Source organism: Mirounga leonina, unplaced genomic scaffold (genome assembly GCF_011800145.1).
Source record: "Mirounga leonina isolate KUSES-001 unplaced genomic scaffold, KU_Mleo_1.0 Mir_82, whole genome shotgun sequence".
NCBI classification, from domain to species: Eukaryota; Metazoa; Chordata; class Mammalia; order Carnivora; family Phocidae; genus Mirounga; species Mirounga leonina.
This window is the reverse complement of record NW_023270825.1, coordinates 979,395-1,002,033: the sequence shown is the minus strand read 5'-3', so window position 1 is coordinate 1,002,033 and position 22,639 is coordinate 979,395. Positions and strand designations below refer to the sequence as shown.

Below are 22,639 nucleotides of genomic sequence, written 5' to 3'. Positions count from 1 at the left end.
AGCCCTGGGTTTTGGCCACTGCCAGGATCAGGCTGACCTGGGCAGGGCTTTCTCCATGGAGGGAGTCACGTAAAGTTTGGAAGCACTTCTTTGTTCCTTTTAAAGTGAATATAATTGGATTTTTTTTCAAATATCTATATGTTTGGAGTTTGTTAGGGTCATTTTATTCGCCTGTTCCACAATCTCTCCCTTCGTGCAGGACACAGCTGCTTTTTGTCCTGTGAAGTCTCAAATCCAGGGCTAAAGGGCTGCCTCCATCTTCCCTGGGTGGGTGTCGGCCCCTGAGCTCCTGGGCCTGGTGGAACTGGGGTCTGCTTCTGGCTTGGGGTGTCGGGGCTGGGAGGGAGGTTTCTGGTCCTGGAGCCCTTCTCCGCCTGCTCCCCATCAGTCCTGGTGCTACCCGCAGTCTGGGAAGGGGGTTTTGCAGGAGCTGTGCCTGGTGCTAGGGCCCTGGCCGGGAGTGGAGGCTGGGCCTGGGGACTGCACGTGGGCGTGTGTGGGAGGGGGCGTGGGAGGGGGCGGCCCAGGCTCTAGGGGCAAGTGGGGGAGCACTCTGCAAGGTCCAAGGACCAGAAGATTGGTGGGGTGGGTGGGGGTGGGTCAGGGAAGGTGGACACAGGGAGGGTGGTGGTCCTTGGCGAAGGACCCAGGTCCAAGAAGGGGCATGGCATCTCCAGAACCCACAGAGCGGTCTGGCCAGAGGGCTGGCCAGGCCAGGGCAGGGCAGGAAGGTTTGGAGAGGCCTCTGGCCCGTGGCTCGTGGGACAAGGCTAGCCTTTCCTCTCAGGCTGGCCAGGAGCCTCAGGAAGTTTCTGCAAAAGAGTGATGGGCATGACTGATGGGGGCTGGGAGGATGGGAGAAAGATGGCTGCAGGGAATAGGCTGACGGGGAAGGCCAGTGGGTGCCTGGGGGCAAGGGGGTGCAGTTGGAACCTCCGCTGCTGGCCCTCCTGGGGGAAGGCTGTAGGGCCGGGTGGGCAGGGAGGGAGGAGTCTGGTTTGGCCCGGCTGGGCTAAGTCCGGGAGTTGGGGGTCTGAGGCCTGGGGTGGGGGGAGGGAGTTGTTCAGGCTGGGAGGTCAGCCCAGAAGCCTCTCTAGGGGGTTACTCCTTGGCAGAGGTGGGGTCTGAGCCTGAGGGACAGCGTGCCCTTGCTGCTGCCTACCCCTGTCAGCCTCTGGCTGGCCCGTATCGTGCTGTGTGCTGGTGTGGGGCCGGCCAGAGCCCCGTGGTATACCCCTGCCCAGTGCCCTTCCCAGGCCGGCAGCACCCCTGCGGTGTGATACCTGGTGGCACAACGGCCACAGCCCACCCCCAGGCTCACTTTCCAGAGACGGGGGCTCTTTGGCACCCACGGTGTCCAGCAGGGCTGAGGTGGGCAGCTGGCCTGATCTCGAGCCCTGGGCGCTGCTTGGGAAAGGGCGCAGGAGGAGGTGAGCCCCCAGACTCCTCTGCAAGTACTGTTTTCTCAGCTGCTGGCTGGACACGAGGCTGCCCATGGGGCGGTTCACTGGCCGGGGTGAGACGAGCCTGAGCACTCATGCTCCCCCAGAGAGCTGCTGGTTCTTGTCAGCCCCACTGCAGCTGGGAGACTGAGGCCCAGGTAAGGGTGTGCCAGGGTCCCTCGCCTGTGCCGGGTCGGGGAGGCCCAGGCCAGGGCCAGTGGGGGGGGCTGCAGTGCAGGGCCGGCTTTGGGGGTAGGTGAGCGCTGGGCCAGCCTGCATCCGGGACAGGGAGGGGCGTCTGATGGAGGATGGGGTGCCTGGCACCCAGGGAAGAGGCTGTGGCCGGAGCTGTCTGGCCGTGGGTGTCAACTCTGGGTGAGGAATTCAGGGTGGGGGCAGAGGTGAGGCCTGGGGGGAGAGGCAGTAGGTCTTGAGCTTAGACTCACCTGGTCGGAGGCTGTCGCTGTGGGAGATGCGTTGGCACCGGGAGTCCCCCCAGGCTGTCCTGGGGGCTCCTCAGGACAGATGCCAACGGCAGGCTGCAGTGCTGACCCGTGTCCCTCGAGCAGCCAGGGGCAGATGGCCCGGGGTGGCCTCTGTGTTCGGGAGGCTCCTGCTGGCACCGCTGACTGCTCGATGATCTCGCCCCTGCACCCCTGTTCCCTTCCAGAGGACTGAAGGCCCATTCCCTCCTCATGCCACTCCCCCCAGGTTCCCCACTGCGGCGGCATCCTTGGGGGTCCAGCTGGCTGCCTGGGGCCTCTGAGTGCGGCAGGGCTGGAGCATGCAGGCTGCTGCTGGGGCTGAGGGCACAGCCCCTACGAGCCTGCCCCCGACCATCCGCCTTCCAGGGCTCTTGGCACATAAGCTGAGGGACCAGAGCCCACCCCCACCCCCACCTTGCTGTGTCCGTGGGCCTCTGGGTGGGGCAGGGGCTTCTAGTCCTTGGGAGGGTGCTGGGGCCGCCCCTGGAAGCCAGGGAAAAAGTGGGCAGCCGCCTCGGGGAGGAAGGGTCTGGGCACTCACCTGTGGGAACGGAGAAGCCTGGTAGTATGGTGACACAGGGACTCAGGTCCTGGGCCACCACCTCATGGGCTAGGGGCCATCCTATGGCGGGCCGCGGAGAGCAGGTGCGCAGCCCTGTCGTTCCCATGCAGGTGCTCTGCGGTAGGTCTGGGTGTCTTGTGTCTGTCTGGCAGGTCCACGGGGTCCCGCGCTGTCATCCTAGCAGGTCTGGACGTCTAGATTGGCTGGTTCTCCTGGCCTGTCCAGGGGCTGGTCCCCAGGCCTGTGTCTCCTTAGGTGGCCAGAGAGGGATGCAGGGGCCACCCAGACGCCCCGGCATCCGGCTGAGTGGGTGTGGGGTGGGCGCTGGTACGCTCTGTGCCGAGACCGCTGGCCTCGTGGCTGGGGAGGTGGCCTGTGCTGGCCTCCACGAAGAGCGTGTGACCCCATGACCCTATCCCGGCCTCTGCACCACGAGCCCTAGCAGTGGAGAGGTGTGCTGGACTGGTCTGTGTTCTTCCGGCTGACTGTGTGAGGGGGCTGGGTGACCGGCCTGGGGAGGGGTCTTGAGAGGGTCGGGGGCCGGGGACAGGTTGGCAGTGCTCAGCATGCCCGTGTGTGGCAGGGTGTGCGTAGGAGGCGTGTGAGCTCTGTGCCCGCGGGCACATAGCTGTGGGGTCTGAGATTCATCCTGCACGTGCGTGAGCAGCCCGGGTGGTGCTGCCCAGAAGTGGGGGGGAGGGCCTGTCCCTGAACCCCCCCAGCCCTGCGGTCCTCCCTGTGGCTCTGCCTGCCCCCACCTGGCCTTGGGGGTGAGCAGCATGTCCCAGATGACCAGAGGTTCCCCCTCTTCCCACGGCTGACCCAGGGATGGGGGGGCACTGGCCTGTTGGTGCTGCAGAGGCTGGACAGAAAAGGAGGGGTCCGGGTGGCAGCAGTGGGGTGGGCGGACCTGGCCTTGGCATCTCAGCAAATCCCCGTGGTCTGACGTTCCAGTGGTTGGGACAGCTGGCCGAGTCAAGCCTGGGTGGGCTCTCTGGGACACACACACCCAAGGTGTGGGGACGTGGGCTGGACCTTGTGGGCTCCCAGGCCCAGCTGGCTGGTGTTGGCAGTGCGGTGGGGTAGAGGATGGGGTTCTTGCTGGGATTTCCTCTGCCTCCTGGACCTCACCTAGCAGGGAAGGCCCCCTGAGGGCAGTCTGTGTGTCCCCAGTCCCGCAGTGTGGACAAGCAGCATGCTGTCATCAACTACGATCAGGACAGGGATGAGCACTGGGTGAAGGACCTGGGAAGCCTGAACGGGGTGAGTGCAAGCGGCAAGGGGTGCTCTGTGCTGGCCCCGCCTCCGTCGTGTCCCCGCCCCTCGGCTAGCCCCACCCCTCAATGACCCCGCCCCTGCCACGACCCAGCCCTCTGCTGGCCCTGCCCCCTTCATGACCTTTGTCTGTCTGCTGGCCCCGCCTCCTTTTGTGATGGTCACACCCCTCTTCATGACACCCCGCCCCCCAGGGTAGCCCCACCTGTCTTCCCCACCCCAGCTCCTTCTGCACCCTGCCCCTTATCATGGCCTATTCCTCCGCCTTGACCCCACTCCTTTCGTGATCTACCCTCTATGTTGGCCCCGCCCCCTTCCCGGGCCCCACTCCAGCTCTGCCCACCTGCTGTGGTCCCCTTCCCCTCCATGACCACATCCCTCTGCTCCGTCCCGCCTGAGCTCCTCCAGGATCTGCTGCTCAGGTGGGGAGGAAGCCACCTTCAGGTGCAGTGGCCCCATGGCCTCCTTGGGAGGCTCCCTGTGGGGCAGGGCTGTTCTGGGGGAGAGGGCCCTAGGGAGGGTGGGAGACATTGGACCTCCTGCAGGCTGAGAAATGAGGCTGTCTGCTGGGATACCATGTCCTGGGGGATGTGTGACCTCCTTTGTGAGCAGGGAGAGGGTCAGGTGAGGGGTCCCTCCAGGGTCCGGTGTCTGGCTGTGTGGGTGTGTGGTTTCCTTCTGCCCGAGGAGGGCCTTCCGCCCTGTCCCCCCCAGCTCATGAGGTCTGCCCTCTCCATCCTGAGCTGGGGGGTCCCACAGCAGCCTCAGGCTGCCGAGTGCTGGGCACTCCTCACCACTTCCCATGCGGGGCTCCCGGGTGGGGGGGGGGTCTCAGGCTCTGCTGGGGTCTGCCCCTGAACCCCTCTTCTGTCGGCCCTCCTGTCAGACAGAGTCGCCCTACCTGAATGGGGCTGCAAGGAGAGTGAGCATCCCCTCCGCCAACCTGGGCTGCACAGGGCACTGGCCCCCCAGACCGCCTGGGCTCTGAGAGGGTCCCCGGGGCTGTGGGCCTGGTGTGTGCGTCTCAGAGGCCTGAGTGACGTCTGCAGAGTTGGGGCCAAGTCTCGCCTGCCTGTGCAGCACCGAGCCACGGGCACGGGATGCCAGGCTGCCCCCACGCCGGGCCTGCTGCCCTCCACTGCTTGCAGGAGCTCACGGACTCCCGCATCGCCGGCAGCGTGTGCAGACTGCGCTTGCCGGGGTTCCAGCCCTCTCAGGCCTGCTCTGCTGCCCCGTCTCTGCACCACCCAGCCCTGGCCTGGGACCCCTCCCTGTGGACCCACCCTCCTGCTTCGCCCCCGAGACCCCCCTCTGTCCTGAAACCAGTCCTCCCTGGTTCTCGTGCCTTCCACCAGACTCTGGCACATTTGCAGCGCCTGAGCCCCTCTGTCTTTCCTCTGTCGCCTGGCCTGCCCCAAGGCCCTCAGAGCGCGTGGGGCTCTCTCCCCGATCTGGCCAGAGTGCAGTGTCCAGTAGCCAGCCAGTGAGAGCCCCTGGGGGAGGGAGGAGGTTTCCGGGGAGCAGGCAGCCTCGCACAGCCCGGCCAGCCTTGCCATGGGGCCACCCCGCGGGTGTGCCTTGGCCGCTGCCACTTCAGGGTCCCGGGTGCTGGACGAGCCAGGCCTTCGGCGGTCACCTGCCCCATGGTCCCTGCAGGGGTGAGGCTGGGTGCACGTGTGTCCGAGGGACAGTGGCTGGCCCAGAGCAGCATGAAGGAGGGCACCGCAGAGTCGCTGCCCCACCTGCTGCTGGCCGGGCCCCGCCACCTGTTTCCTCCGCAGACCTTCGTGAATGACGTGCGCATCCCGGACCAGAAGTACGTCACGCTGAAGCTCCATGACGTCATCCGATTCGGCTACGATATCCTTTCCTGGCCGTGCTCCCTCCCTCTGGCCTCAGTCGTCCTGTTGTCCTGGCAGTCGTAGGGGCCTCCATGGGCACAGCTGGGGCCCACGGGCGTCACAGAGTAGCCAGCATAACCCCGGGCTGGGCTCCAGCCCGAACCCCGGCCCCTGGGCCCCCGACAGAGGCCCCGGTCACGGGCACCTGCTTCCTGTCTCCCAGTCTGAGCTCACACAGGGTCCCAGGAGCGAGTGAGGCCTCCCTGGGACCCAGGGTCCCTGGTGGCCTGGGGGCCGCCCAGGCGTGGCGTTCTGTGCTCGAGCATGCGGGAGCGGGGGCTGTGCCTCTGCCCCGAGCAGCCTGGTTGCCCTGGGGACCCGTACACGTGGCAGGAGCACGTCCTCCTCTCTGCCCGCCTCGGCCAGCTCGCGTGTTGGCAGAGCCGCTAATGGGTGTGGACCCAGCCGCTGTCTGAGGCCCTCCCGACCCCAGATCCTCGGGAGGCCGGTGCCGTGGGGAGGTCTGGGGTGGGAGCTGGGAGCTAGCTGCATGGCAGGCTCCTGGGCACATCACCTGCCCGCCCTGCCCGCGCTTCGGCTGAGGGGTTAAAGGGCATGTGTGTGCCGTGATCTGGAGCAGCGTGGACACGGGCCTGGTGCACAGGCGGGTGTGGGGGCGGCCCAGCCTCCATGGCTGTCAGTCTGACTTGCCCAGAAGCTGTCTGCTCCTCTCGCTCTGGAGAATGCCTGTTCCACGTGGCCCTGTGCCCTTGCCCAAAGGCCATCCTGGCTCTTCTGCTCGGGGTTCGCCTTAACTTGCGGCCACATTCCAACATGTACGTGCTGGAGCGCGTGCAGCACCGGGTCCCCGAGGAGGCGCTCAGGGTCAGTGCCAGCACGCGGCCAGGCGGCCCCACCGTCCCTGCACCCCTCCTCCTGCCCAGCACTCCCACACCTCCTGGCTCCCTTAGCCTGGCTGTGGCGCCTGGCCTGGCCTGGCCTGCAGGCCGGCCCGGTCTGGCAGGTGGGGAAGATCGTCGTTTCCCCAGGCGGATGCAGCTGAAGGGGGAGGCTGCTGTACCCAGCTGTGGGAGGGGAGGCCCAGAGGCATTTGGGGTGCCAAGGAGGACCCTAATCAGACTATCACAGGGGGTAGCTGGGAACGGGCAGGAGGGACCTGGGTCAGGGGCCACGGTGGGTGGGACGTCTCCTGTCCCCTTGCTCGTTTGTGTGGGAGTCATGGAGCATCGACTCGGGGGACCCTGCCCAGAGCTTCACCCGGGAGCCCCTTGGGGCGACTAGCCTTAGCGCCGTCTTTCAAGCGGGGTGTGGGCAGCCTGCCCAGAGTCACACGGGCAGTGTGAGCCTGGGTCTGACAGCTGCAGAGCTCAGCCAGGTGGGGCCCCTGCACGCACGAACACACTCACACGCATCCGTACATGGGTGCATGCACACAAGCGTGCACGCCCATGGTGTGCTCGGATAGACCACTGTTCCCCGCCTCCCGTGGCCCAGGGCCTGTCCCACCCTTCTCTGGTGGGTCCTGAGGCGGGGGGGTTGCGTGTGACCTCTGATGACTGCTGCCTGCCCCAAGCAAACCCCGGCTCCTTCCTGGAAGCTGTGTGGTCCTGAGAACTGCCCCCCCAGGCTTGGGCGAGGACCCCCAGCCTCAAGCCTCAGGATGTCTCCTCCGTGGGTGTTGTGAGGGAGGCCTCATGGTGTGCGGGGCCAGTCCTGGCCCTCTCCGGACCAAGAGGGAGCGGGCTGCCCTGGGTGTCCTCCTGGGGCCGACCCCGCCCTCACCCCCGGCCCCCCTGCCTGCAGCACGAGAAGTATACCAGCCAGCTGCAGGTGAGCGTCAAGGGCCCGGCCCCCAGGAAGGGCGAAGCGCTGCCCCAGCACACCCCTTACTGCGAGTCCTTGGGTCCCAGGCCGGAGAGGGGGGACCGGAGGCCAGGGGCAGGTAAGGGCAGTTTGCAGTGGGGCCCAGGAGGGGTGTGCACACAGGCCTGCCCCCCGGCCTCCCCCGCGGCTCCCCTTGATCTGCCTGCTCTGGGTCGCGCTCCCCTCCCAGCACGGCCCTCGCCCTGCCTCTCAGCCTCTGGGCTCACAGCGCAGACCTGCCCTCCTGTGGGCTAGGCACCCGGGCGCCCCACAGCTGCACAGCCCGAGACATGCCCACCCGTGTGCGCTGCCCCCCTGCTCCCCGTGTGGTCCGGTCAGCCTGTGGTGGGGCCCGGCCGTCAGGGTCGCCCCTCTGTGGCCCGAGCCACTTGCAGACCTTGGAGAGAGACCTGCCCTGGCCGTGGACCCCTGTCCTGCTGCCCTCGTGGCAGGCAGGCTCCAGGGGCAGAGGGCTCAGCCAGGGCTGGAGGGGTTGCCTGCCCCAGGGTGGGGGCGCTGAGGACCGTGCTGCCCCCGGAGAGCCTCCTGCACAGGGAGGCCTGGGCGGGTTGGGGGCAGCGAGCGCCACCCACCGTCGATGTGGAAATGGGCCTAGAGTGGTGAAGTTGGAGCACTTCGGGCAGGGTCCCGGGCTGAGGTGGGACGTGACACCAGGACCCCTCCGGGAGCCAGCGCCTTCCCAGCCCTGGGTCTCCCCTCCTCGTCTGTGCTGGGCCCCAGTGACCCAGGGTCGAACTCCCTCTCCTCGTGCAGAGACGGCGGCCTACCGCACACCCCTGTATGGGCAGCCCTCCTGGTGGGGGGAGGACGACAGCGGCAGCCCCCCCGAGGACCGGCGCCAGGAGGAGCCCTACGCAGGTGGGTCCCAGAGGCCCCGGGCTGGAAATGCCGGTTCCGGGGAGACAGCTGACTGCTGGCAGAGCTGGGTGGGCCGAGGTCGGCACCCTGCAGCCCCCGAGGACACGTTTTTCTCCCCCCTCCCACCCAGAGCGGCCCAAGGAGCCGGCCCAGCCGGACGGGGAGCTCCCAGGGACGATTGGCTTCCGGGCGGCGGCGGAGCCTCAGGGCTGCTCGTTCAGGCGGGAGCCCAGTTACTTTGAGATCCCCACGAAGGAGGCCCCGCCGCCGCCGCCACCGCCGCGGCCCCCTGCGGCGCCGGCCCACGAGGCTCCCGCCACGGCCCCCATGGTGCAGAGCCACGCCTCCTTCACCATCGAGTTCGACAACTGCAGCCCCGGCAAGGTGAAGATCAAGGACCACGTCACCAAGTTCTCGCTGCGCCAGAGACGGCCCCCAGACAAGGAGGCCACACCTGTGGAGGCCGTGTCTGCCGAGACCAAGGTGGCCGACTGGCTGGCGCAGAGCGACCCGAGCCTGCTGTGCCGGGCGGGCCCTGGGGATGACCGCCACAGCACCAAGAGCGACCTGCCCGTCCACACCCGCACCCTGAAGGGTGAGTGCCGGGCGGGCCGTGAGCTCACCACAGCGCCTGCGCCTCCGGGTGGGGCGCCCTCAGCAGCTCGACTGATTGCCAGAGACCTGCCTCCCCAGTTGGGCCAGTTGGGCGTGTTCCCGGTGCTCATCTCGGCCGCGTGTGCCGGGGCCCGTGCGCTGAGGGTGCCACGTCCCCAGCCTCGTGGCGCCGCTGGGGCAGGGGGTGAAGAGGCTCCCCTCCCCCCAGGTCGCTGCGTCCTTTCCCTTGGCCTGATGCATTGGGGTCCCCCACCCCCAGGCCACAAGCATGAGGACGGCACGCAGAGCGACTCGGAGGACCCCGCGGCCAAGGCAGCGGTGGCGACGGCCGGGGTCCCTGCAGAGGGCAGCGGGACGCAGGCGCGGCTGCACAGACAGATGAAGCGGGACCCCCAGGAGCTGCTGCATAGCCAGCAGGCCTTTGTCATCGAGTTCTTCGACCAGGACACGCCCCGCAAGAAGCGCTCCCAGTCCTTCACGCACACCCCTCCGGGGGACCCCAAGGCCGACAAGCGCCGAGGCCCCGGGCCGGCGGACAGAGACCGCTCAGGCGTCCCTGCTTCGGCGCGGGGGGCAGGCGGCAGCTCGGGGCCGCAGCGGGCCAGCTCACTCAAGCGGGAGAGGACAGAGGAGCGCCTGGGGGGCCCCTCGCCCGCCTCCCGGGGCTCTGTGCGACCCTTTGGCAGCGTGGGGCGCCGCTCCCGTCTGGCCCAGGACTTCATGGCCCAGTGCCCGCGGGAGGGCTCCCCGGCCACCCGGCCCGGCCCTGACAAGGCATCCCCAGCGTCACCGGCCCCCGAGACACCCCGTGGGGCCAGCCCCGTGGCCCCTGCGACCCCACCACCGCCCCCTGCCGACCCCCAGCTGAGCAAGGCTCGCAAACAGGATGAGGACGACAGCCTGAGCGATGCGGGGACCTACACCATCGAGACAGAGGGGCAGGACCCAGAGGTGGAGGAGGCGCGCCAGATGATCGACCAGGTCTGCAGGGCAGGGGGCTGGGGGCCTGGCCGCGGTTGGCGTGGCTCTGACCCGAGGGCCTGGCCATCCCTCCTTCCAGGTCTTTGGGGTACTTGAGTCTCCTGAGCTCTCCAGGGTATCCTCGGTCACCTTCCGTCCAGTCATCAGAGGGGACAGAGACGAGGCCAGTGACGGGGTCGCCCAGCGAATGGCGCTCCTGCAGGAGTTTGCCTCCCGGTCGGTGGGCATAGCCCCCCAAGGGGAGCTCCAGGTAAGTGGGAGGCACGCTGGCCTGGGGAGTGCTGGGACCCCATCATCGGGTCCTGAATGAGCTCGAAGGTTATGGTCTCGCCTGCGCTGGGTGCCTCATACAAGGCTGGGTTGAACCTTCCCTGAGGGGCGTGCCCACCTGTGGGCTGGGGCCCTGTATGGAGGGCTCGAGGACGGGTCCCAAGTCAAGTGGGGCCCCTGGGTGTGTGCCCACAGGCAGGGCTGGGCCGAGCCACCGCTGCTGGCCTCTAGGCCCCCGACCCGGGCTCAGGTTAGGTAGTTAATGTTGGGGTTCTGTAAGCTCAGGAGTGCAGCGGGGGGTTTCCTGGCTGTTTCTTGGGTGAGGGGGAGGGGGCTATGCTACAGGTCCAGAGATGGCGTGTTTGGGGCCAGGGGTTAGGGTGAGCTGTCCCCACGGGTGAGGGTCTCCATGGGGTTCCTCCCGCTCCCTGCTGCAGAGACACGCTTGTCCTTTGCTCCGCAGGGCCTCCCGGTGCCGGGCTCCCCTGGGGGTCAGAAATGGGTGTCCCGCTGGGCCAGCCTGGCCGACAGCTACTCAGACCCAGGCCTGGCAGGTGAGTGGTTCAGGCTCAGCCACAGGGAGGGGGTGGGCCCAGGCTTTCCACCGGACACGCGGGCGTGAGTGCGTGCCAGCCAAGTCCGGAGGAGGGTCAGGCTTCCGGCGCGCACCGAGGGCCTGCAGACCCGGCGGCTGCTGCAACCAGGCCGCCCTTGTCTCTGCAGGGGAGAGCCCTGGGCACAGAGCGGGGGAGCTGGAGGGGACCCTGCCTGTGCGCCAGCGACGGCGACTCCCACAGCTGCCCAGCGACCGCGCAGACAGCCCTGGGGGCCTCGAGGCCACCAAGAGGAGCGGCCCTGGGCCTCCGGAGCCGGGCAGTGAGCAGGCCGGCTGCCTCTTGGGCCAGGAGGACTTGGAGCCTGACAGCCTCAGTGATGCCAGTGGGTCGGATGGTGGGCGGGGCTCCGAGCTGGGTGGGGGCCCGCAGGAGGAGAGACGCAGGAGCCCCCAGGAGGGACCAGCATGGACGAAGGGCCGGCGCTCGCCAAGGGCCCCTGGAGAGCCAGCCCCCGCCTCTTTCTTCATTGGGGACCAGAACGCGGAGACAGCCTTCCCCAGGAAGCCATCGGTGGCTGCAGGGGAGGTGGACGGCCCAGGGCGGGTGGCGAGGGACGGCGTCTCCGTCAGCTCCAGCGGGAGGATGGTTATCCAGCTGCGGACAGAGCGGTCCCCAGAGCCCGAGAGCCCTGCCCCGGCCTTGGTGCGACAGGATAGCTTCAGCAAGGAGCCAGCTGGTGGCCCCCCAGCGCCCGGCCAGCTTCCACGCATCTCCAGCCACCCCCTCCTGCAGGACCTGGCTGCCGCCCGGGCCTCACGCATGGACCTGCACCCCCAGGACACCCACCTGATCCTGAAGGAGACAGAGACAGCCCTGGCAGCCCTGGAGGCCCGGCTGCTCTCCAAGTCCACGGAGGAGGCAGAGGGCCCGATGGGCAGCACCCCCGGGCCGCCAGACGACTCCCTGTCCGGGGACTCTGACGTGGACACGGGGAGCACAGTCAGCCTGGTCAGTGGTAAGAACGGGCCCAGCCCAACCAGTCCCCAGCCCGCGGGGCCGCAGAAGGAGAAGCCACTGTGCCCACCAGCAGCACAGGACCCGGGGAGCGTCTCCTCGAACAGCGCCCGCGAGCGGCTCTCGGACAAGCATCGTCGCACTCCGGGCCCCATGGACGTGGGCCGTGCAGAGCTGGGGAGGCGCCTGGCCGTGCGGTGTGGCACCGGGGCCCGAGCATCCGCGGACTGGCCTGACGAAGAGCGAGGCTCCGGCCTGGCCCACCCGCCTGGCGCAGACACGGTCACCTCTGACCACGAGACCCCTGTGGCCCCTGGGGCGGGGCGGCCAGGGCCTCGCCGGAAACCGGCACCTGCAGCGCCATCCCCGGCTCCACGGGAAGAGCAGGGCCGTGGCTCCGCCCAGAAGGTTCAGCAGGTGCTGACCCGCTCCAACAGCCTGTCCACCCCTCGGCCCACACGGGCCTCCCGGCTGAGGCGGGCCCGGCTGGGGGATGCCTCGGACACGGAGGCTGCCGATGGCGAACGGGGGCCCCCGGCCAACCCCGAGCCGGCGGGGCGGCCAGCCCCCGAGCAGGCCAAGAAGCTGTCGCGCCTGGACATCCTGGCCATGCCCCGAAAGCGGGCAGGCTCCTTCACCGGGCCCAGCGACTCCGAGGCGGCCCCCGCCCGCGCCGGCTTCTCTGGCCGCAGCATCGACTTGTACTGCTCTGGCCGTAAACCCGTTGTGGCCGAGGCTCGGGCCGCCGCTGCCAGGAAGGCTGCCAATACCACCACGGCCCCCCGCCAGCCCTTTAGCAGGGCCCGCCCGGGCAGTGCCCGATACTCCTCACCCAGTGAGTGCCGCGTCAGCCAGGGCGGTGGGTCCGCAGTGTTCTGGGTCAGCCCCACGCACGGCCGTGGGGCCCCCGACTCTGGCCCTAGAGGAGCCCCCGTTCCCGGGCAGGCCCGTCTGCACACACACTCTGGGGTTCCTTGAGCGTGCGCGGGTCCGCATCCTCCAGCCAGCCCGGAGGGAGGGGTTCCTGCTGCCTTGCGGGTGGGGGCCTGTGTGGCTGTGGACAGCAGGCTGGGGCTGCCCACTCTGCCCTGGCGCTGTCCCCTGGGGGGCTGGGTGCTGGGGGAGGCCATGTCAGTCTCCCACGCAGCCCCGGCGGGGTGCAGAGGGATGGTGCTGTGGTCGCTGGTGCTTGGCTCCCGCCCGGGTGGCTGGAGGGTGCCGGGCGTGCCCCGCTGAGGTTGCAGACGCGGCCCCTCCCTGCCTTCCGGCCGCGCGAGGAGTGCCGGGGCCGGCTTGCCGGAGGAAGGGACGGCGCGGGACAGAGGGGTGGAGGGCTGGGGACCACGGCTGGGTGCCAGCCCGCTGCCCCTCCCTTCCTTTTGGCGGCGTGCGTGTGTGCTACTGCCTGGGGCCTCAGAGCAGGGCGGCCGAGGAGTGGGTCCCAGACCAGGCAGGCCAGGGAGGGGGCTGTGAGGGCCGAGCCCAGCCACCCTCTGGGGTCCCCCCCAGGCCTGCGGCTGATCCACGTGGGGAGGTCTACCCTGCTTTGGGGTATCCGTGGGTTCCATTCCCTGCCACCAGTCCTGGCGGTTCCCATCTGATGGGTACAGACCCCCCCACAGGACGTGGCCTCTGCCCACGGGGTGACTAGTCTCAGGCCTGTGGAAATGCCAGGCCGCCCGTCCCTCCCTGACCCTGCCCGTCCAACCCATCCCTGCCCATCCCTCCCCATCCCTGCCCGTCCCTCCCTGACCCTGCCTGTCCAACCCATCCCTGCCCGTCTCTCTCCGACCCTGCCCATCTCTGCTTGTCCTTCCCTGACCCTGCCCCTCCCTCCCTGACCCTGCCCATCCCTCCCCGACCCTGCCCGTCTTTCCCTGACCCTGCCCGTCCGTCCCCATCCATCCCCGTCCCTGCCCGTCCGTGACCCTGCCTGTCCCTATCTGACCCTGCCCATCCCTGCCCATCCCTGTCCATCCTTCCCCAACCCTGCCTGTCTTTCCCTGACCCTGCCTGTCCGTCCCCATCCGTCCCTGTCCCTGCCCGTTCCTGCCCATCCATCCCCATCCCTCCCCGACCCTGCCTGTCCCTCCCTGTCCCTCGCCTTCTGTCCCCATCCCTGCCTGTCCCTCCCCATCCTTCCCCAACCCTGCCTGTTCTTCCCCGTCCCTCCCTGACCCTGCCTGTCCCTCCCTGTCCCTCGCCTTCTGTCCCCGTCCCTGCCCGTCCCTCCCCATCCTTCCGCAACCCTGCCTGTCCTTCCCCGTCCTTGTGTGTCCCTCCCCGTCCCTGCCCGTCCCTCCCCGTCCCTCACCATCCGTGCCCATCCATCCCTGTCCTTCCCTGACCTTGCCTATCCCTGCCCATGCTTCCCTGACTCTGCCCATCCCTCCCCATCGTTCCCTGACCCTGCTCATCCCTGCCCATCAGTCCTTGTCCTTCCCTGATCCTGCCCATCCCTGCCCGTCCTTCCTCGTGCCTCTGGGCTGGTGGTGGCCTCACAGCCGTGGAGCTCTGTACCTGTTGGCGCTTCAGCTGCTAGGCCTCTGGGCGTTGGGGGGGCGCAGCTGCAGCGGCTTGTCCTGCAGCGCTGGGCGCTCGTCTGGAAGGACCCGGGGCTGCCACAGGGTGCTGAGCGCTGCTTTGTTCTGTTCTTGCTTCTGGAAACAACTCGTGCACCCAAGGCACGCGTCGCCGGCAGCAGGGCTCGGATTGCACGTCCACATCCGAGGAGGAGTACGGCTCCCACCACGGCTCCCCCCCCCACACACACTCCCATGCCTCAACAGCCACGCAGACCCCGCGGGCTGGCAGCTCCAGCCGGACTCGCTCCCGGGCCCCCATCCCCCGGGACACAGATGATGAGGAAGAAGATCCTGACCCCTACGGCTTTATTGTGCAGACGGCAGAGATCGCTGAGATCGCCAGGTGAGCCCAACTCAGGGGGAGCCTTCGAGCCAGAGCGCCCCTCACCTTGGGGCCAAGGGCACCCCCAGGCCAGGGCCTGGGCTGGAGACTCTCTTCCCGAAGGAGCTCAGCAAGGGCTGGTCATGGAGGGGTGGCTGGGGTGGGCGGGTGGGTGGATGGAGGGGTGGATGGGTGGGTGGATGAGATGGATATCAGGTGGCTGAGTGGGTAGATGGGTGGACATTGGGTAGGTGATGGATGGGTGGGTAGGTGGATGGAGGGCTGGAAGGATGGCTGGGTGGATGGGTGGGTGGCTGGCTGGATGGATGGAGGGGTGGATGGGTGGGTGGAAGGATGGCTCGGTGGATGGAAGGATGGAAGAATGGCTGGGTGGGTGGATGGAGGGGTGGATGGGTAGGTGGATGGATGGCTGGGTGTGTGGATGGGTGGGTGGGTGGATGGATGGATGGATGAGATGGGTATCAGGTGGCTGGGTGGGTAGGTAGGTGGATATTGGGTGGGTGATGGATGGATGGGTGGAGGGATGGATGGGTGACTGGGTAGGTGGGTGGAAGAGTGGATGGGTGGGTGGGTACATGGATGAGATGGATATCGGGTGGCTGGGTGGATAGGTGGGTGGATACTGGGTGGGTGATGGATGGATGGGTGGGCGGGTGGATGAATGCAGATCTGTCCAGGAGGGTGTGGGCGCTCTGGTATGAGGAAGAACTGTACTATTTTTGTTAAAGATGAACTGTCATGTGGTTATTTCCTGGGTCACTTCCAGGCCAGGAGCAGGGAGGCTGGTGCAGAGGTGGTGGAGACTGGGGAGTGGTCTTGCACTGAGCAGTGGTCAGGGCTACAGTGCTTGGGTTCTGTGGGGCTCGTGCAGGGGCAGGAGGAGTCTGGGGATGGGTGAGTGGTGAGTGTTTGGTGCTGAGGATGCTGAGCTTGAGCCCGTGAGCCTCCTAGAAAGGTGACCCAGAGGCAGGTGGTTCCTGGGAGAATGGTCCGTGGGGGTGGAGACACAGAGATGGCAACAGAGGCCATGGCAGCTGGAGGTTGAGTGGAGAGGACCTGCAGGGCATGAAGAGGGCCGGGGACGGAGCTCCCAGGATGCGGGGGGCGGTGCACAGGGCTGACGAGGGGGCGGACTGCTGAGGAGGCAGAGTGAGGGTTCTGGAAGGAGGCTGCTGGGTGAGAGAGGCGAGGAGGGGGGATGGAGGGGCCCCTGTGGGTTTCTGGGCCTCTGCCCCAGAATGGGCAGGCTTGGGCATCCCGATGTGCCGGGGGCTGGAGAGAGGACGTGGGGGCTGGTGCTAAGGCAGGGCCACACGTCCGTTTGGCATCCGTGACTTTGAGGGCCGTCTTTCTGTATTTTCTGGATGTAGGGAAGGTGGGACCCAGTTGGGGGGCCGCCATCTTGAGGGGGCCCAGGTCAGCCTTGCTGGGGAGGTAGGGGCCGGCCGGGATGGTTTTCTCCAGCTGTGCTCAGCATTTCTGGGTGGGGCTGAGCTCGGGTGGCCATGCCAGGCAGGGCTGCAGGTGGCGATGGGAGAGGATAGGCCCTGAGGGCCGGCTGGGTGGCGTCCCGAGCATGCTGGGACAGCTGAGGGTGGCCGCTGGGCCTTGGTGGGCCTTGGAGGCCCCGTCACTTGGGCGACTGCAGCAGTGATGTGCCGAGGAACCTTGAGGGTGTTGCTCATGCGTCCTCGAGGGAAGGGAGCGGTGTGGACAGTGACAGGGGACTCCTGTACCCCCAGCCTGGGCCGAGGGCTCTAGTCCACAGGACAGGCTGGTTGGGGGACCTGATGTGCTTCGAGGACAGCGCTCAGCCTGGGGACTTCGTGGGCACTAAGGGGTAGAAGGTGCTCCTGGTCCCTGCTGGCCCCTGTCCTTTTCCGGGTGGCCTGAGAGCCTGGTGGGGAAGCATGCCTAACCTGTGTGGGGTGTGAGTGGGCACGGGCTGGGCCTGGGAGCCTGGCCTCCCGTGGCCTCCCTCCCTCCCCTGCGGGGAGGGTCCTGGTCTCCGCCTGCCTGTCTCACCCGTTGCTTGCCTCTGATCCTTGTCTGTGACCCCTTCCCTGCCTCAGTGTCCCTGCCTGCAGAGTAGGGCCTGGGTGGCCAGAGGGGAAGCTGTGGCCTGCTCTGGAGCATGGGGGTGCCTCCGCCCGCCCTTCCTGCCCAGCCCCAGCCCCACCTCTGCCACCCTTCTTGGGGCATCGGACACTCGAGCCTTCTTTGGGGCCCTGTCTGTCTGGCACTGCCAGTGGCTGGTTGGGCAGTTTGGGCCAGGCTGGAGGCTGCATGCCCTCAGCCCCTGCCCCTCACCCTGCACTTGTCTCTCGGGAAGGGCTCCTGCCTCCACCTGAGAGGGGAGGGCGGCCCGGGGAGGCTTCCCTCAGGCTGCCGACCCCCCGACCTCCCCAGCGCTGGCGCCCCGCCCAGGAGGACCCGCCAGGACCCGCCTTCTCTCCTCTGGGTGCAGGCTGAGCCAGACACTAGTGAAGGATGTGGCCATCCTGGCCCGGGAGATCCACGACGTGGCTGGGGACGGCGACTCGCTGGGCTCGCCGGGGCCCGCCCGCAGCCCCTCCCTCAGCAACGTGCCCAGCACCCCTGCTTCAACCATCTCCGCCCGTGAGGAGGTACGCCCCGCCACCACCCTGCTGAGGTCTGGCCTGGTCCCCTGGTCCTGGCCGCATCGGCCCCGCCCCGCACAGCTGCGTGCCCGGGCGGTCTGAGCCACGAGCCCTCGCCAAGGCTGTGCGGCCCGTGCTCGGCTCCCGACACGGCCGCCCTGAAGCACGGGGGCTGGGATCCGCCTTCCTTGGGGGCTGGGGCGTCCCGGGGCCCCCAGCGGACTGGGCTCGGGGTCCGCTCCGTCGCCCTGCTGTTGTCGGGGCGGAGGCATGGTGTCTGCCCCTGCTGGTGATGCCCCCGCCCTGGAGGGCTCTCACCACCTGCCCTTGTCCGCAGCTGGTGCAGCGCATCCCCGAGGCCAGCCTCAACTTCCAGAAGGTGCCCCCTGGCTCCCTGAGCTCTCGAGACTTGGACCAGAACATGAACGACCGCTGTGAGGACCCCCTCGCCAGCAAGATGCGGCCTCGGAGCCGCGAGGAGGCAGGCACCCCCCCCCGCCCCTTAGAGAGCTGGCCTGGCTGCGCGCACGGGGCCCTCCCGGCCGGGCGCTGGGGTGTGCCTGGGGAGCAGGGCCTTCCGGAGGGCTCCCGGGCGTCGTGCTGACACTGGTCCTCACAGGTGATCTTTGACAACCTGATGCTGAACCCCGTGTCCCAGCTGTCCCACGCCATCCGGGAGAACACGGAGCACCTCGCCGAGAAGATGAAGTGCGTAGAGCCCCGCAAGCTCTGTGGGCCAGTGGGAGCCGCCCCCCAGACTCCCCTCAGACACAGACACGAACATACACCCATCAGCGAGGACCTGCAGCGGTGGGGCGGGGGGGGACACCACCCAGGGGGCGCCCATGCACACACGCATGCCCGGCTCCCGGGAACCAGAGCCCCAGGATGACCCCAGCCTCCAGACCAGCCCTCCGCACGTCAGCCCAGAGGCCAGGACTCTGGCTCCAGCCAGCCCCGTTCCGGTGCTGGGCCTGTGTTTCCCCTTGGGCCCAGGCAGGGGGGTCTGGGCTTGCCTGTGTCTGGGCTCCATCATCACTGTCCTCTGCCTCCCCCCTCGGCGGCAGGATCCTCTTTCAGAACACAGGGCGTGCCTGGGAGGAGGTGGAAGCCAGAATCAACTCGGAGAACGAGGTGCCCATCCTGAAGACATCCAACAAGGTGAGGGCCGGCCTGCGCCCAGCCGCCGGGCTGCAGGGAGTGGGGTGTGACCCCCTTGGCGGCCCTGCTCCATCTGCCCCCTCCCGCCCGCTTCCAGGAGATCAGCTCCATCCTGAAAGAACTGAGGCGCGTGCAGAAGCAACTGGAAGGTGGGTGTGGCCCCAGGTGCTGCCGGAGGCACCAGCAGAGGGACCCCGGGGTGGGCTGGGAGGCAGGAAGGACCCGCCAGCCGGCCTGACCCTCCCCGCCCCTGCAGTCATCAACGCCATCGTGGACCCCAGCGGGAACCTGGACCTGCTGACCGGGAACCGGGGCTCCGCGGGCTCGGCCCAGCTGGGGAAAGGCCGGCCGGCTGCCCAGAGCCCATCCTCGCCCCCCTCGGCCCTGCCTCTGAGGAGCTTCCCACAGCGGGCGAACTGCGGGTCCCCGGGCCTCCCGGACCCTGCCTTCCTGCCCGACTTCCTCCCCGATGCCGAGAGGTTCCTGATCTAGGCGGCCGGGGCCGGGGCGGCCTCCACGTGCCCTGGGTCCAGCACCTCCGGCCCCTTGTCTGCCGCCACGGCCCTTCCCGGCTGCGGACCGTTCGCCACAGACCCCCACGTGCCATAACCCTGTGGGCAGGTGCCTCTGTGCCCACAGCCCTCCCTAGCTCCCAGCCGGCGCCCCAGCTGGACGGCCCAGCCCCTGTGGCCACCCCCGCTGGCCTCCTGGCCCAGCTCCTGCTGTGGCCTCCGCCAAGGGCCGGCGTCACAGGTGTGTACCCCGCCTCCTCCCCACTGCTGTTATTTCTGTCTTTAGCTTTTAAGGAAAGAGGGGCTTGGGCCACTGCAGCAGCCCCCGGGCCTGGAAGGCCCTCACCCCGCCTCTTGTGTTGGGGCGGCTGTTCTGCTGAGGGCTCCCGTGGGCTTACGTGTCCCGTCCCTGTGTGCGGGCGGGGGCCAGGCGGAGGAAGAGGGGCTGGGCCGGGGGTGGGGGCGGTCATTCAGTGCCAAACACGGAGCCGGGAGGGGCTGCTGAAGCCCCGGGACCCGAGGGCAGGGTGCCCCCGGCCAGCGCACTCGCAGCCAGTTCTGCCGAGGGCCGGGCGGCTCCCCGCTGCCCCGGGGTCGGGGGCCTGGGGCGGGGATGTGGCCTGTGGAGGCGTTTGGGGCGGAACCCCACTACTTCAAGCCTTGGGTGCCAATGCAACTGCCAAGCCCACTGTGCGTGCAGGCTGCGGCCACGCGGGCCGAGCACGCAGGCACGCCCATGCCGGACACGTGCGCCCAGGCTCACGGCTCGCCCAGGCGCGTGTCCACAGCGTGGGGCGGCTCCGCCCAGCCACGGAGGCCGGGCTCCTGCACTTGGCTTCCTGCGGTCCTGGGCTGGGGGCTGGGGGAGGGAGGGGGGCACTAGACCGAGGGGGCGGGAAACCAGGCTTCCAGAAGCTCCCTGGGCCGCACCCGCTCCCCCAGCCCTCACCCCCGTCCTGCCTGATGCTGTGGGCATTCCTGGGGTGTCTGCAGCCAGCTCGGGGCCCTGCAGGCTGCTGTGCTCCTGGTCCCGTGGGGGGTGGGGGTGGGGGGCAGGGAGGGGCCCCCAGGGACAGTCTTGCCTTCTCAGGGTTCTTTCAGCGGGGAACATGCCGGGTGGGCAGAGCACCCCCCCGCCGGGGCAGGGGGGATGTTTCTGGAGCCTCTAAGCCAAAGAGCCCGTGGGCTGTGGCAGGTGGGGGCGGGTCGCTCTGCACCGTGCCTGGTACCTCTGTGAGTGGCGATTGCGGGATGGGGCCCGGGGCCAGTGGGTGTGAGTCCGGGCCGCCACGGGTGATGTGTGTCTCTGTGTTTACATTTAGCTGACGTGGAGTTGCGTGCATGGGTCCTGTGCCCCCCCCGTGATGTTTACGTATGTGTGTGAGTGGTGGTGGGCTCCCTGCCGGAACCCCGCCCCTCGAGCCTGCTGTGTCCACACGGAGGCGGCGCTGGGCCCCTCCGGCCTCCTGCATGCCCCACACAGTTGCCCACAGCCTGTCCCCTGGAAACGAACAGTGGCCATTCTCATGCACCCACCCTCAGTGATTGCCGTACACGTTTTTTTATTCACAAATTCCTGTTCCTCCCCCTTCCAGCCTTCGACTTGGGATCGGTAACTTATTTGTCTGGCTTCTTGGAGGTACTTCTGTATGTGTGTCCTCAGGTGGTCTCATGGATGTCTTTCAGAAAACGGTTATTTTATATGAGTTGTCATGGAATTTGTTCTAATAAATCATTCTATCACATGGCAAGATCCCGGCGTCTGTTACCTTGAGCTCCTTTCTCCACCGTTGGTGTCTGGGGTGGGGATGCTTGGCCCGCGGGGTCTCCTTTCATTCGCCGGGAAATCCCATTTTTCCCCCAGACCAGGCATGCTGCAATGCCCAGACCTTGCCACCAGGGGGTGCTGTGGGCGAGAAAGCAGCAGGGAAGTTTCAGACGTTTGCTCCTCAAAAGAGAAGTTATTTTATTCCAGCATTCAAGGACAGGACGACCAGAAGCACCCTCAGGTAGGCTGTTCTGCAGACATGTACCAGCCGAGGGGCCTGGGCACCGATTGCCGAGCCACAGCTCCTTCCAATTCCTCCCCGCGGTTCATGGCTTTGGAGCATGCCCAACTTGACACCAGGGCTGTGGTGACGTCACACCGCTGAGTGCCTAGGGCCTCCGGTCTTAGACCCTGGCGGGGGGCAGGGTCGCATCCCCCAACTCCAGCTGCAGGGAGGACCCAGAGGAGCTGGACAAGTGGGCTGGGGAAAGTGTTCAGCCTGCTGTCAGCCCACAAGGCGAGCTGCCACAGACCCTGTTCTCCAGGCCTCTCAACCACAGCACAGGAGTCCCTGGTATCCGCTCTGTTCCCCACGCCAGCTCTGTTCCCCACGCCAGCTCTGTTCCCCAGTCCAGCTCTGTTCCCCAATCCAGCTCTGTTCCCCACGCTAGCTCTGTTCCCCACACCAGCTCTGTTCCCCACGCCAGCTCTGTTCCCCAATGCAGCTCTGTTCCCCAATGCAGCTCTGTTCCCCAATCTAGCTCTGTTCCCCACGCCAGCTCTGTTCCCCACGCCAGCTCTGTTCCCCAATCCAGCTCTGTTCCCCACGCCAGCTCTGTTCCCCACACCAGCTCTGTTCCCCAATCCAGCTCTGTTCCCCATGCCAGCTCTGTTCCCCACGCCAGCTCTGTTCCCCACACCAGCTCTGTTCCCCAATCCAGCTCTGTTCCCCATGCCAGCTCTGTTCCCCACACCAGCTCTGTTCCCCAATCCAGCTCTGTTCCCCACATCAGCTCTGTACACCAGAAAATCTGCACCCTCCAACATGTGTACATTATACTGCAGTAAGAATTCAAAACAGTAATGAGGAATGGAAAGTGAATGTATTAACATAAAATTGTTCATAATATTCTCTTGCTTTCTTTTTAGTGTCTGTGGGACCTGTTTCCGTGCTCTCATTTTCACCCTAAATAGTGGTGATTCATACCTTCCCTCTCTCTTGCTCAGTCTTGCTGGGGTCTACCAATTTTGTTACTTTTTGTCTGTCCACACGCACTCAGGACAGAGGACTCGTGCCCAGCAGGAGCAGAGGTGAAATTACGAATCCTGCTCAGAGCTGAGTGTCCTCAAGGCTGTACGCACAGGGAGAAGGGTAAGAGAACCCTACCCAGGGCCCCGGGAGAGAGCAGGGAAGCTCATCTCTTTCCCAGGCTCTGGGTGGGAGTAAAAAACCTGCGGTCAGAAATGGAAACCTCAGAGAATGCCGAGCAGCTAGTAAACAGAGCTAAAGACGCACCTGAGGCGGCTGGACGTCAGCAGGATGCAAAGGTTGAGGTGAAGACCCGCAGCAGGGGAGTCGGAGGCACAGGACGCGGGGTGTAGAAGCTCAGCACACACTTCGCCTGAGTTTCACAATGTGAGGATACAGAAAATAGGCAGAGGCCGTAGCCAAAGAGATAACGGCTGAGAATGTTCTAGAAATGATCACAGGCATGAATCCTCCACTTTAAGAGCTCCAAGCCCCAAGGTGGGTGGATGAGAACCATCCTCACCTGGACACGCCACGCTGAAACCCAGAAGACCCAAGACAGAGAGAAAACCTTCAAAGCAAACGGGGAGGTAAG

At 67.1% G+C, this 22,639-nt stretch overlaps 1 protein-coding gene across 7 annotated transcripts in view; it reads left to right on the top strand.

Moving 5' to 3' along the window:
- The window catches only part of CEP170B (centrosomal protein 170B), a 27,798-nt gene extending 7,018 nt beyond the window's left edge, over positions 1–20,780 (top strand). For 2 of the 7 annotated variants that reach the window (XM_034992443.1, XM_034992442.1), the window contains exons 3-18: positions 3,663–3,752; positions 5,546–5,624; positions 6,432–6,490; positions 7,430–7,568; positions 8,264–8,368; positions 8,499–9,964; positions 10,044–10,214; positions 10,698–10,788; positions 10,958–12,640; positions 14,490–14,733; positions 17,201–17,360; positions 17,692–17,835; positions 17,974–18,062; positions 18,422–18,515; positions 18,613–18,664; positions 18,772–20,780. In XM_034992443.1, the coding sequence (XP_034848334.1) occupies positions 3,663–3,752; positions 5,546–5,624; positions 6,432–6,490; positions 7,430–7,568; positions 8,264–8,368; positions 8,499–9,964; positions 10,044–10,214; positions 10,698–10,788; positions 10,958–12,640; positions 14,490–14,733; positions 17,201–17,360; positions 17,692–17,835; positions 17,974–18,062; positions 18,422–18,515; positions 18,613–18,664; positions 18,772–19,007 (4,902 nt within the window). In that variant the 3' untranslated portion in view covers positions 19,008–20,780. Of the gene's footprint in view, positions 1–1,404; positions 1,601–3,662; positions 3,753–5,420; positions 5,625–6,431; positions 6,491–7,429; positions 7,569–8,263; positions 8,369–8,498; positions 9,965–10,043; positions 10,215–10,697; positions 10,789–10,957; positions 12,641–14,489; positions 14,734–17,200; positions 17,361–17,691; positions 17,836–17,973; positions 18,063–18,421; positions 18,516–18,612; positions 18,665–18,771 lie in introns of those variants that run through there. The other 5 variants (XM_034992448.1, XM_034992447.1, XM_034992444.1 and 2 more) reach the window with 5 other exon arrangements.
- The last annotated feature ends 1,859 nt before the right edge of the window (positions 20,781–22,639 follow it).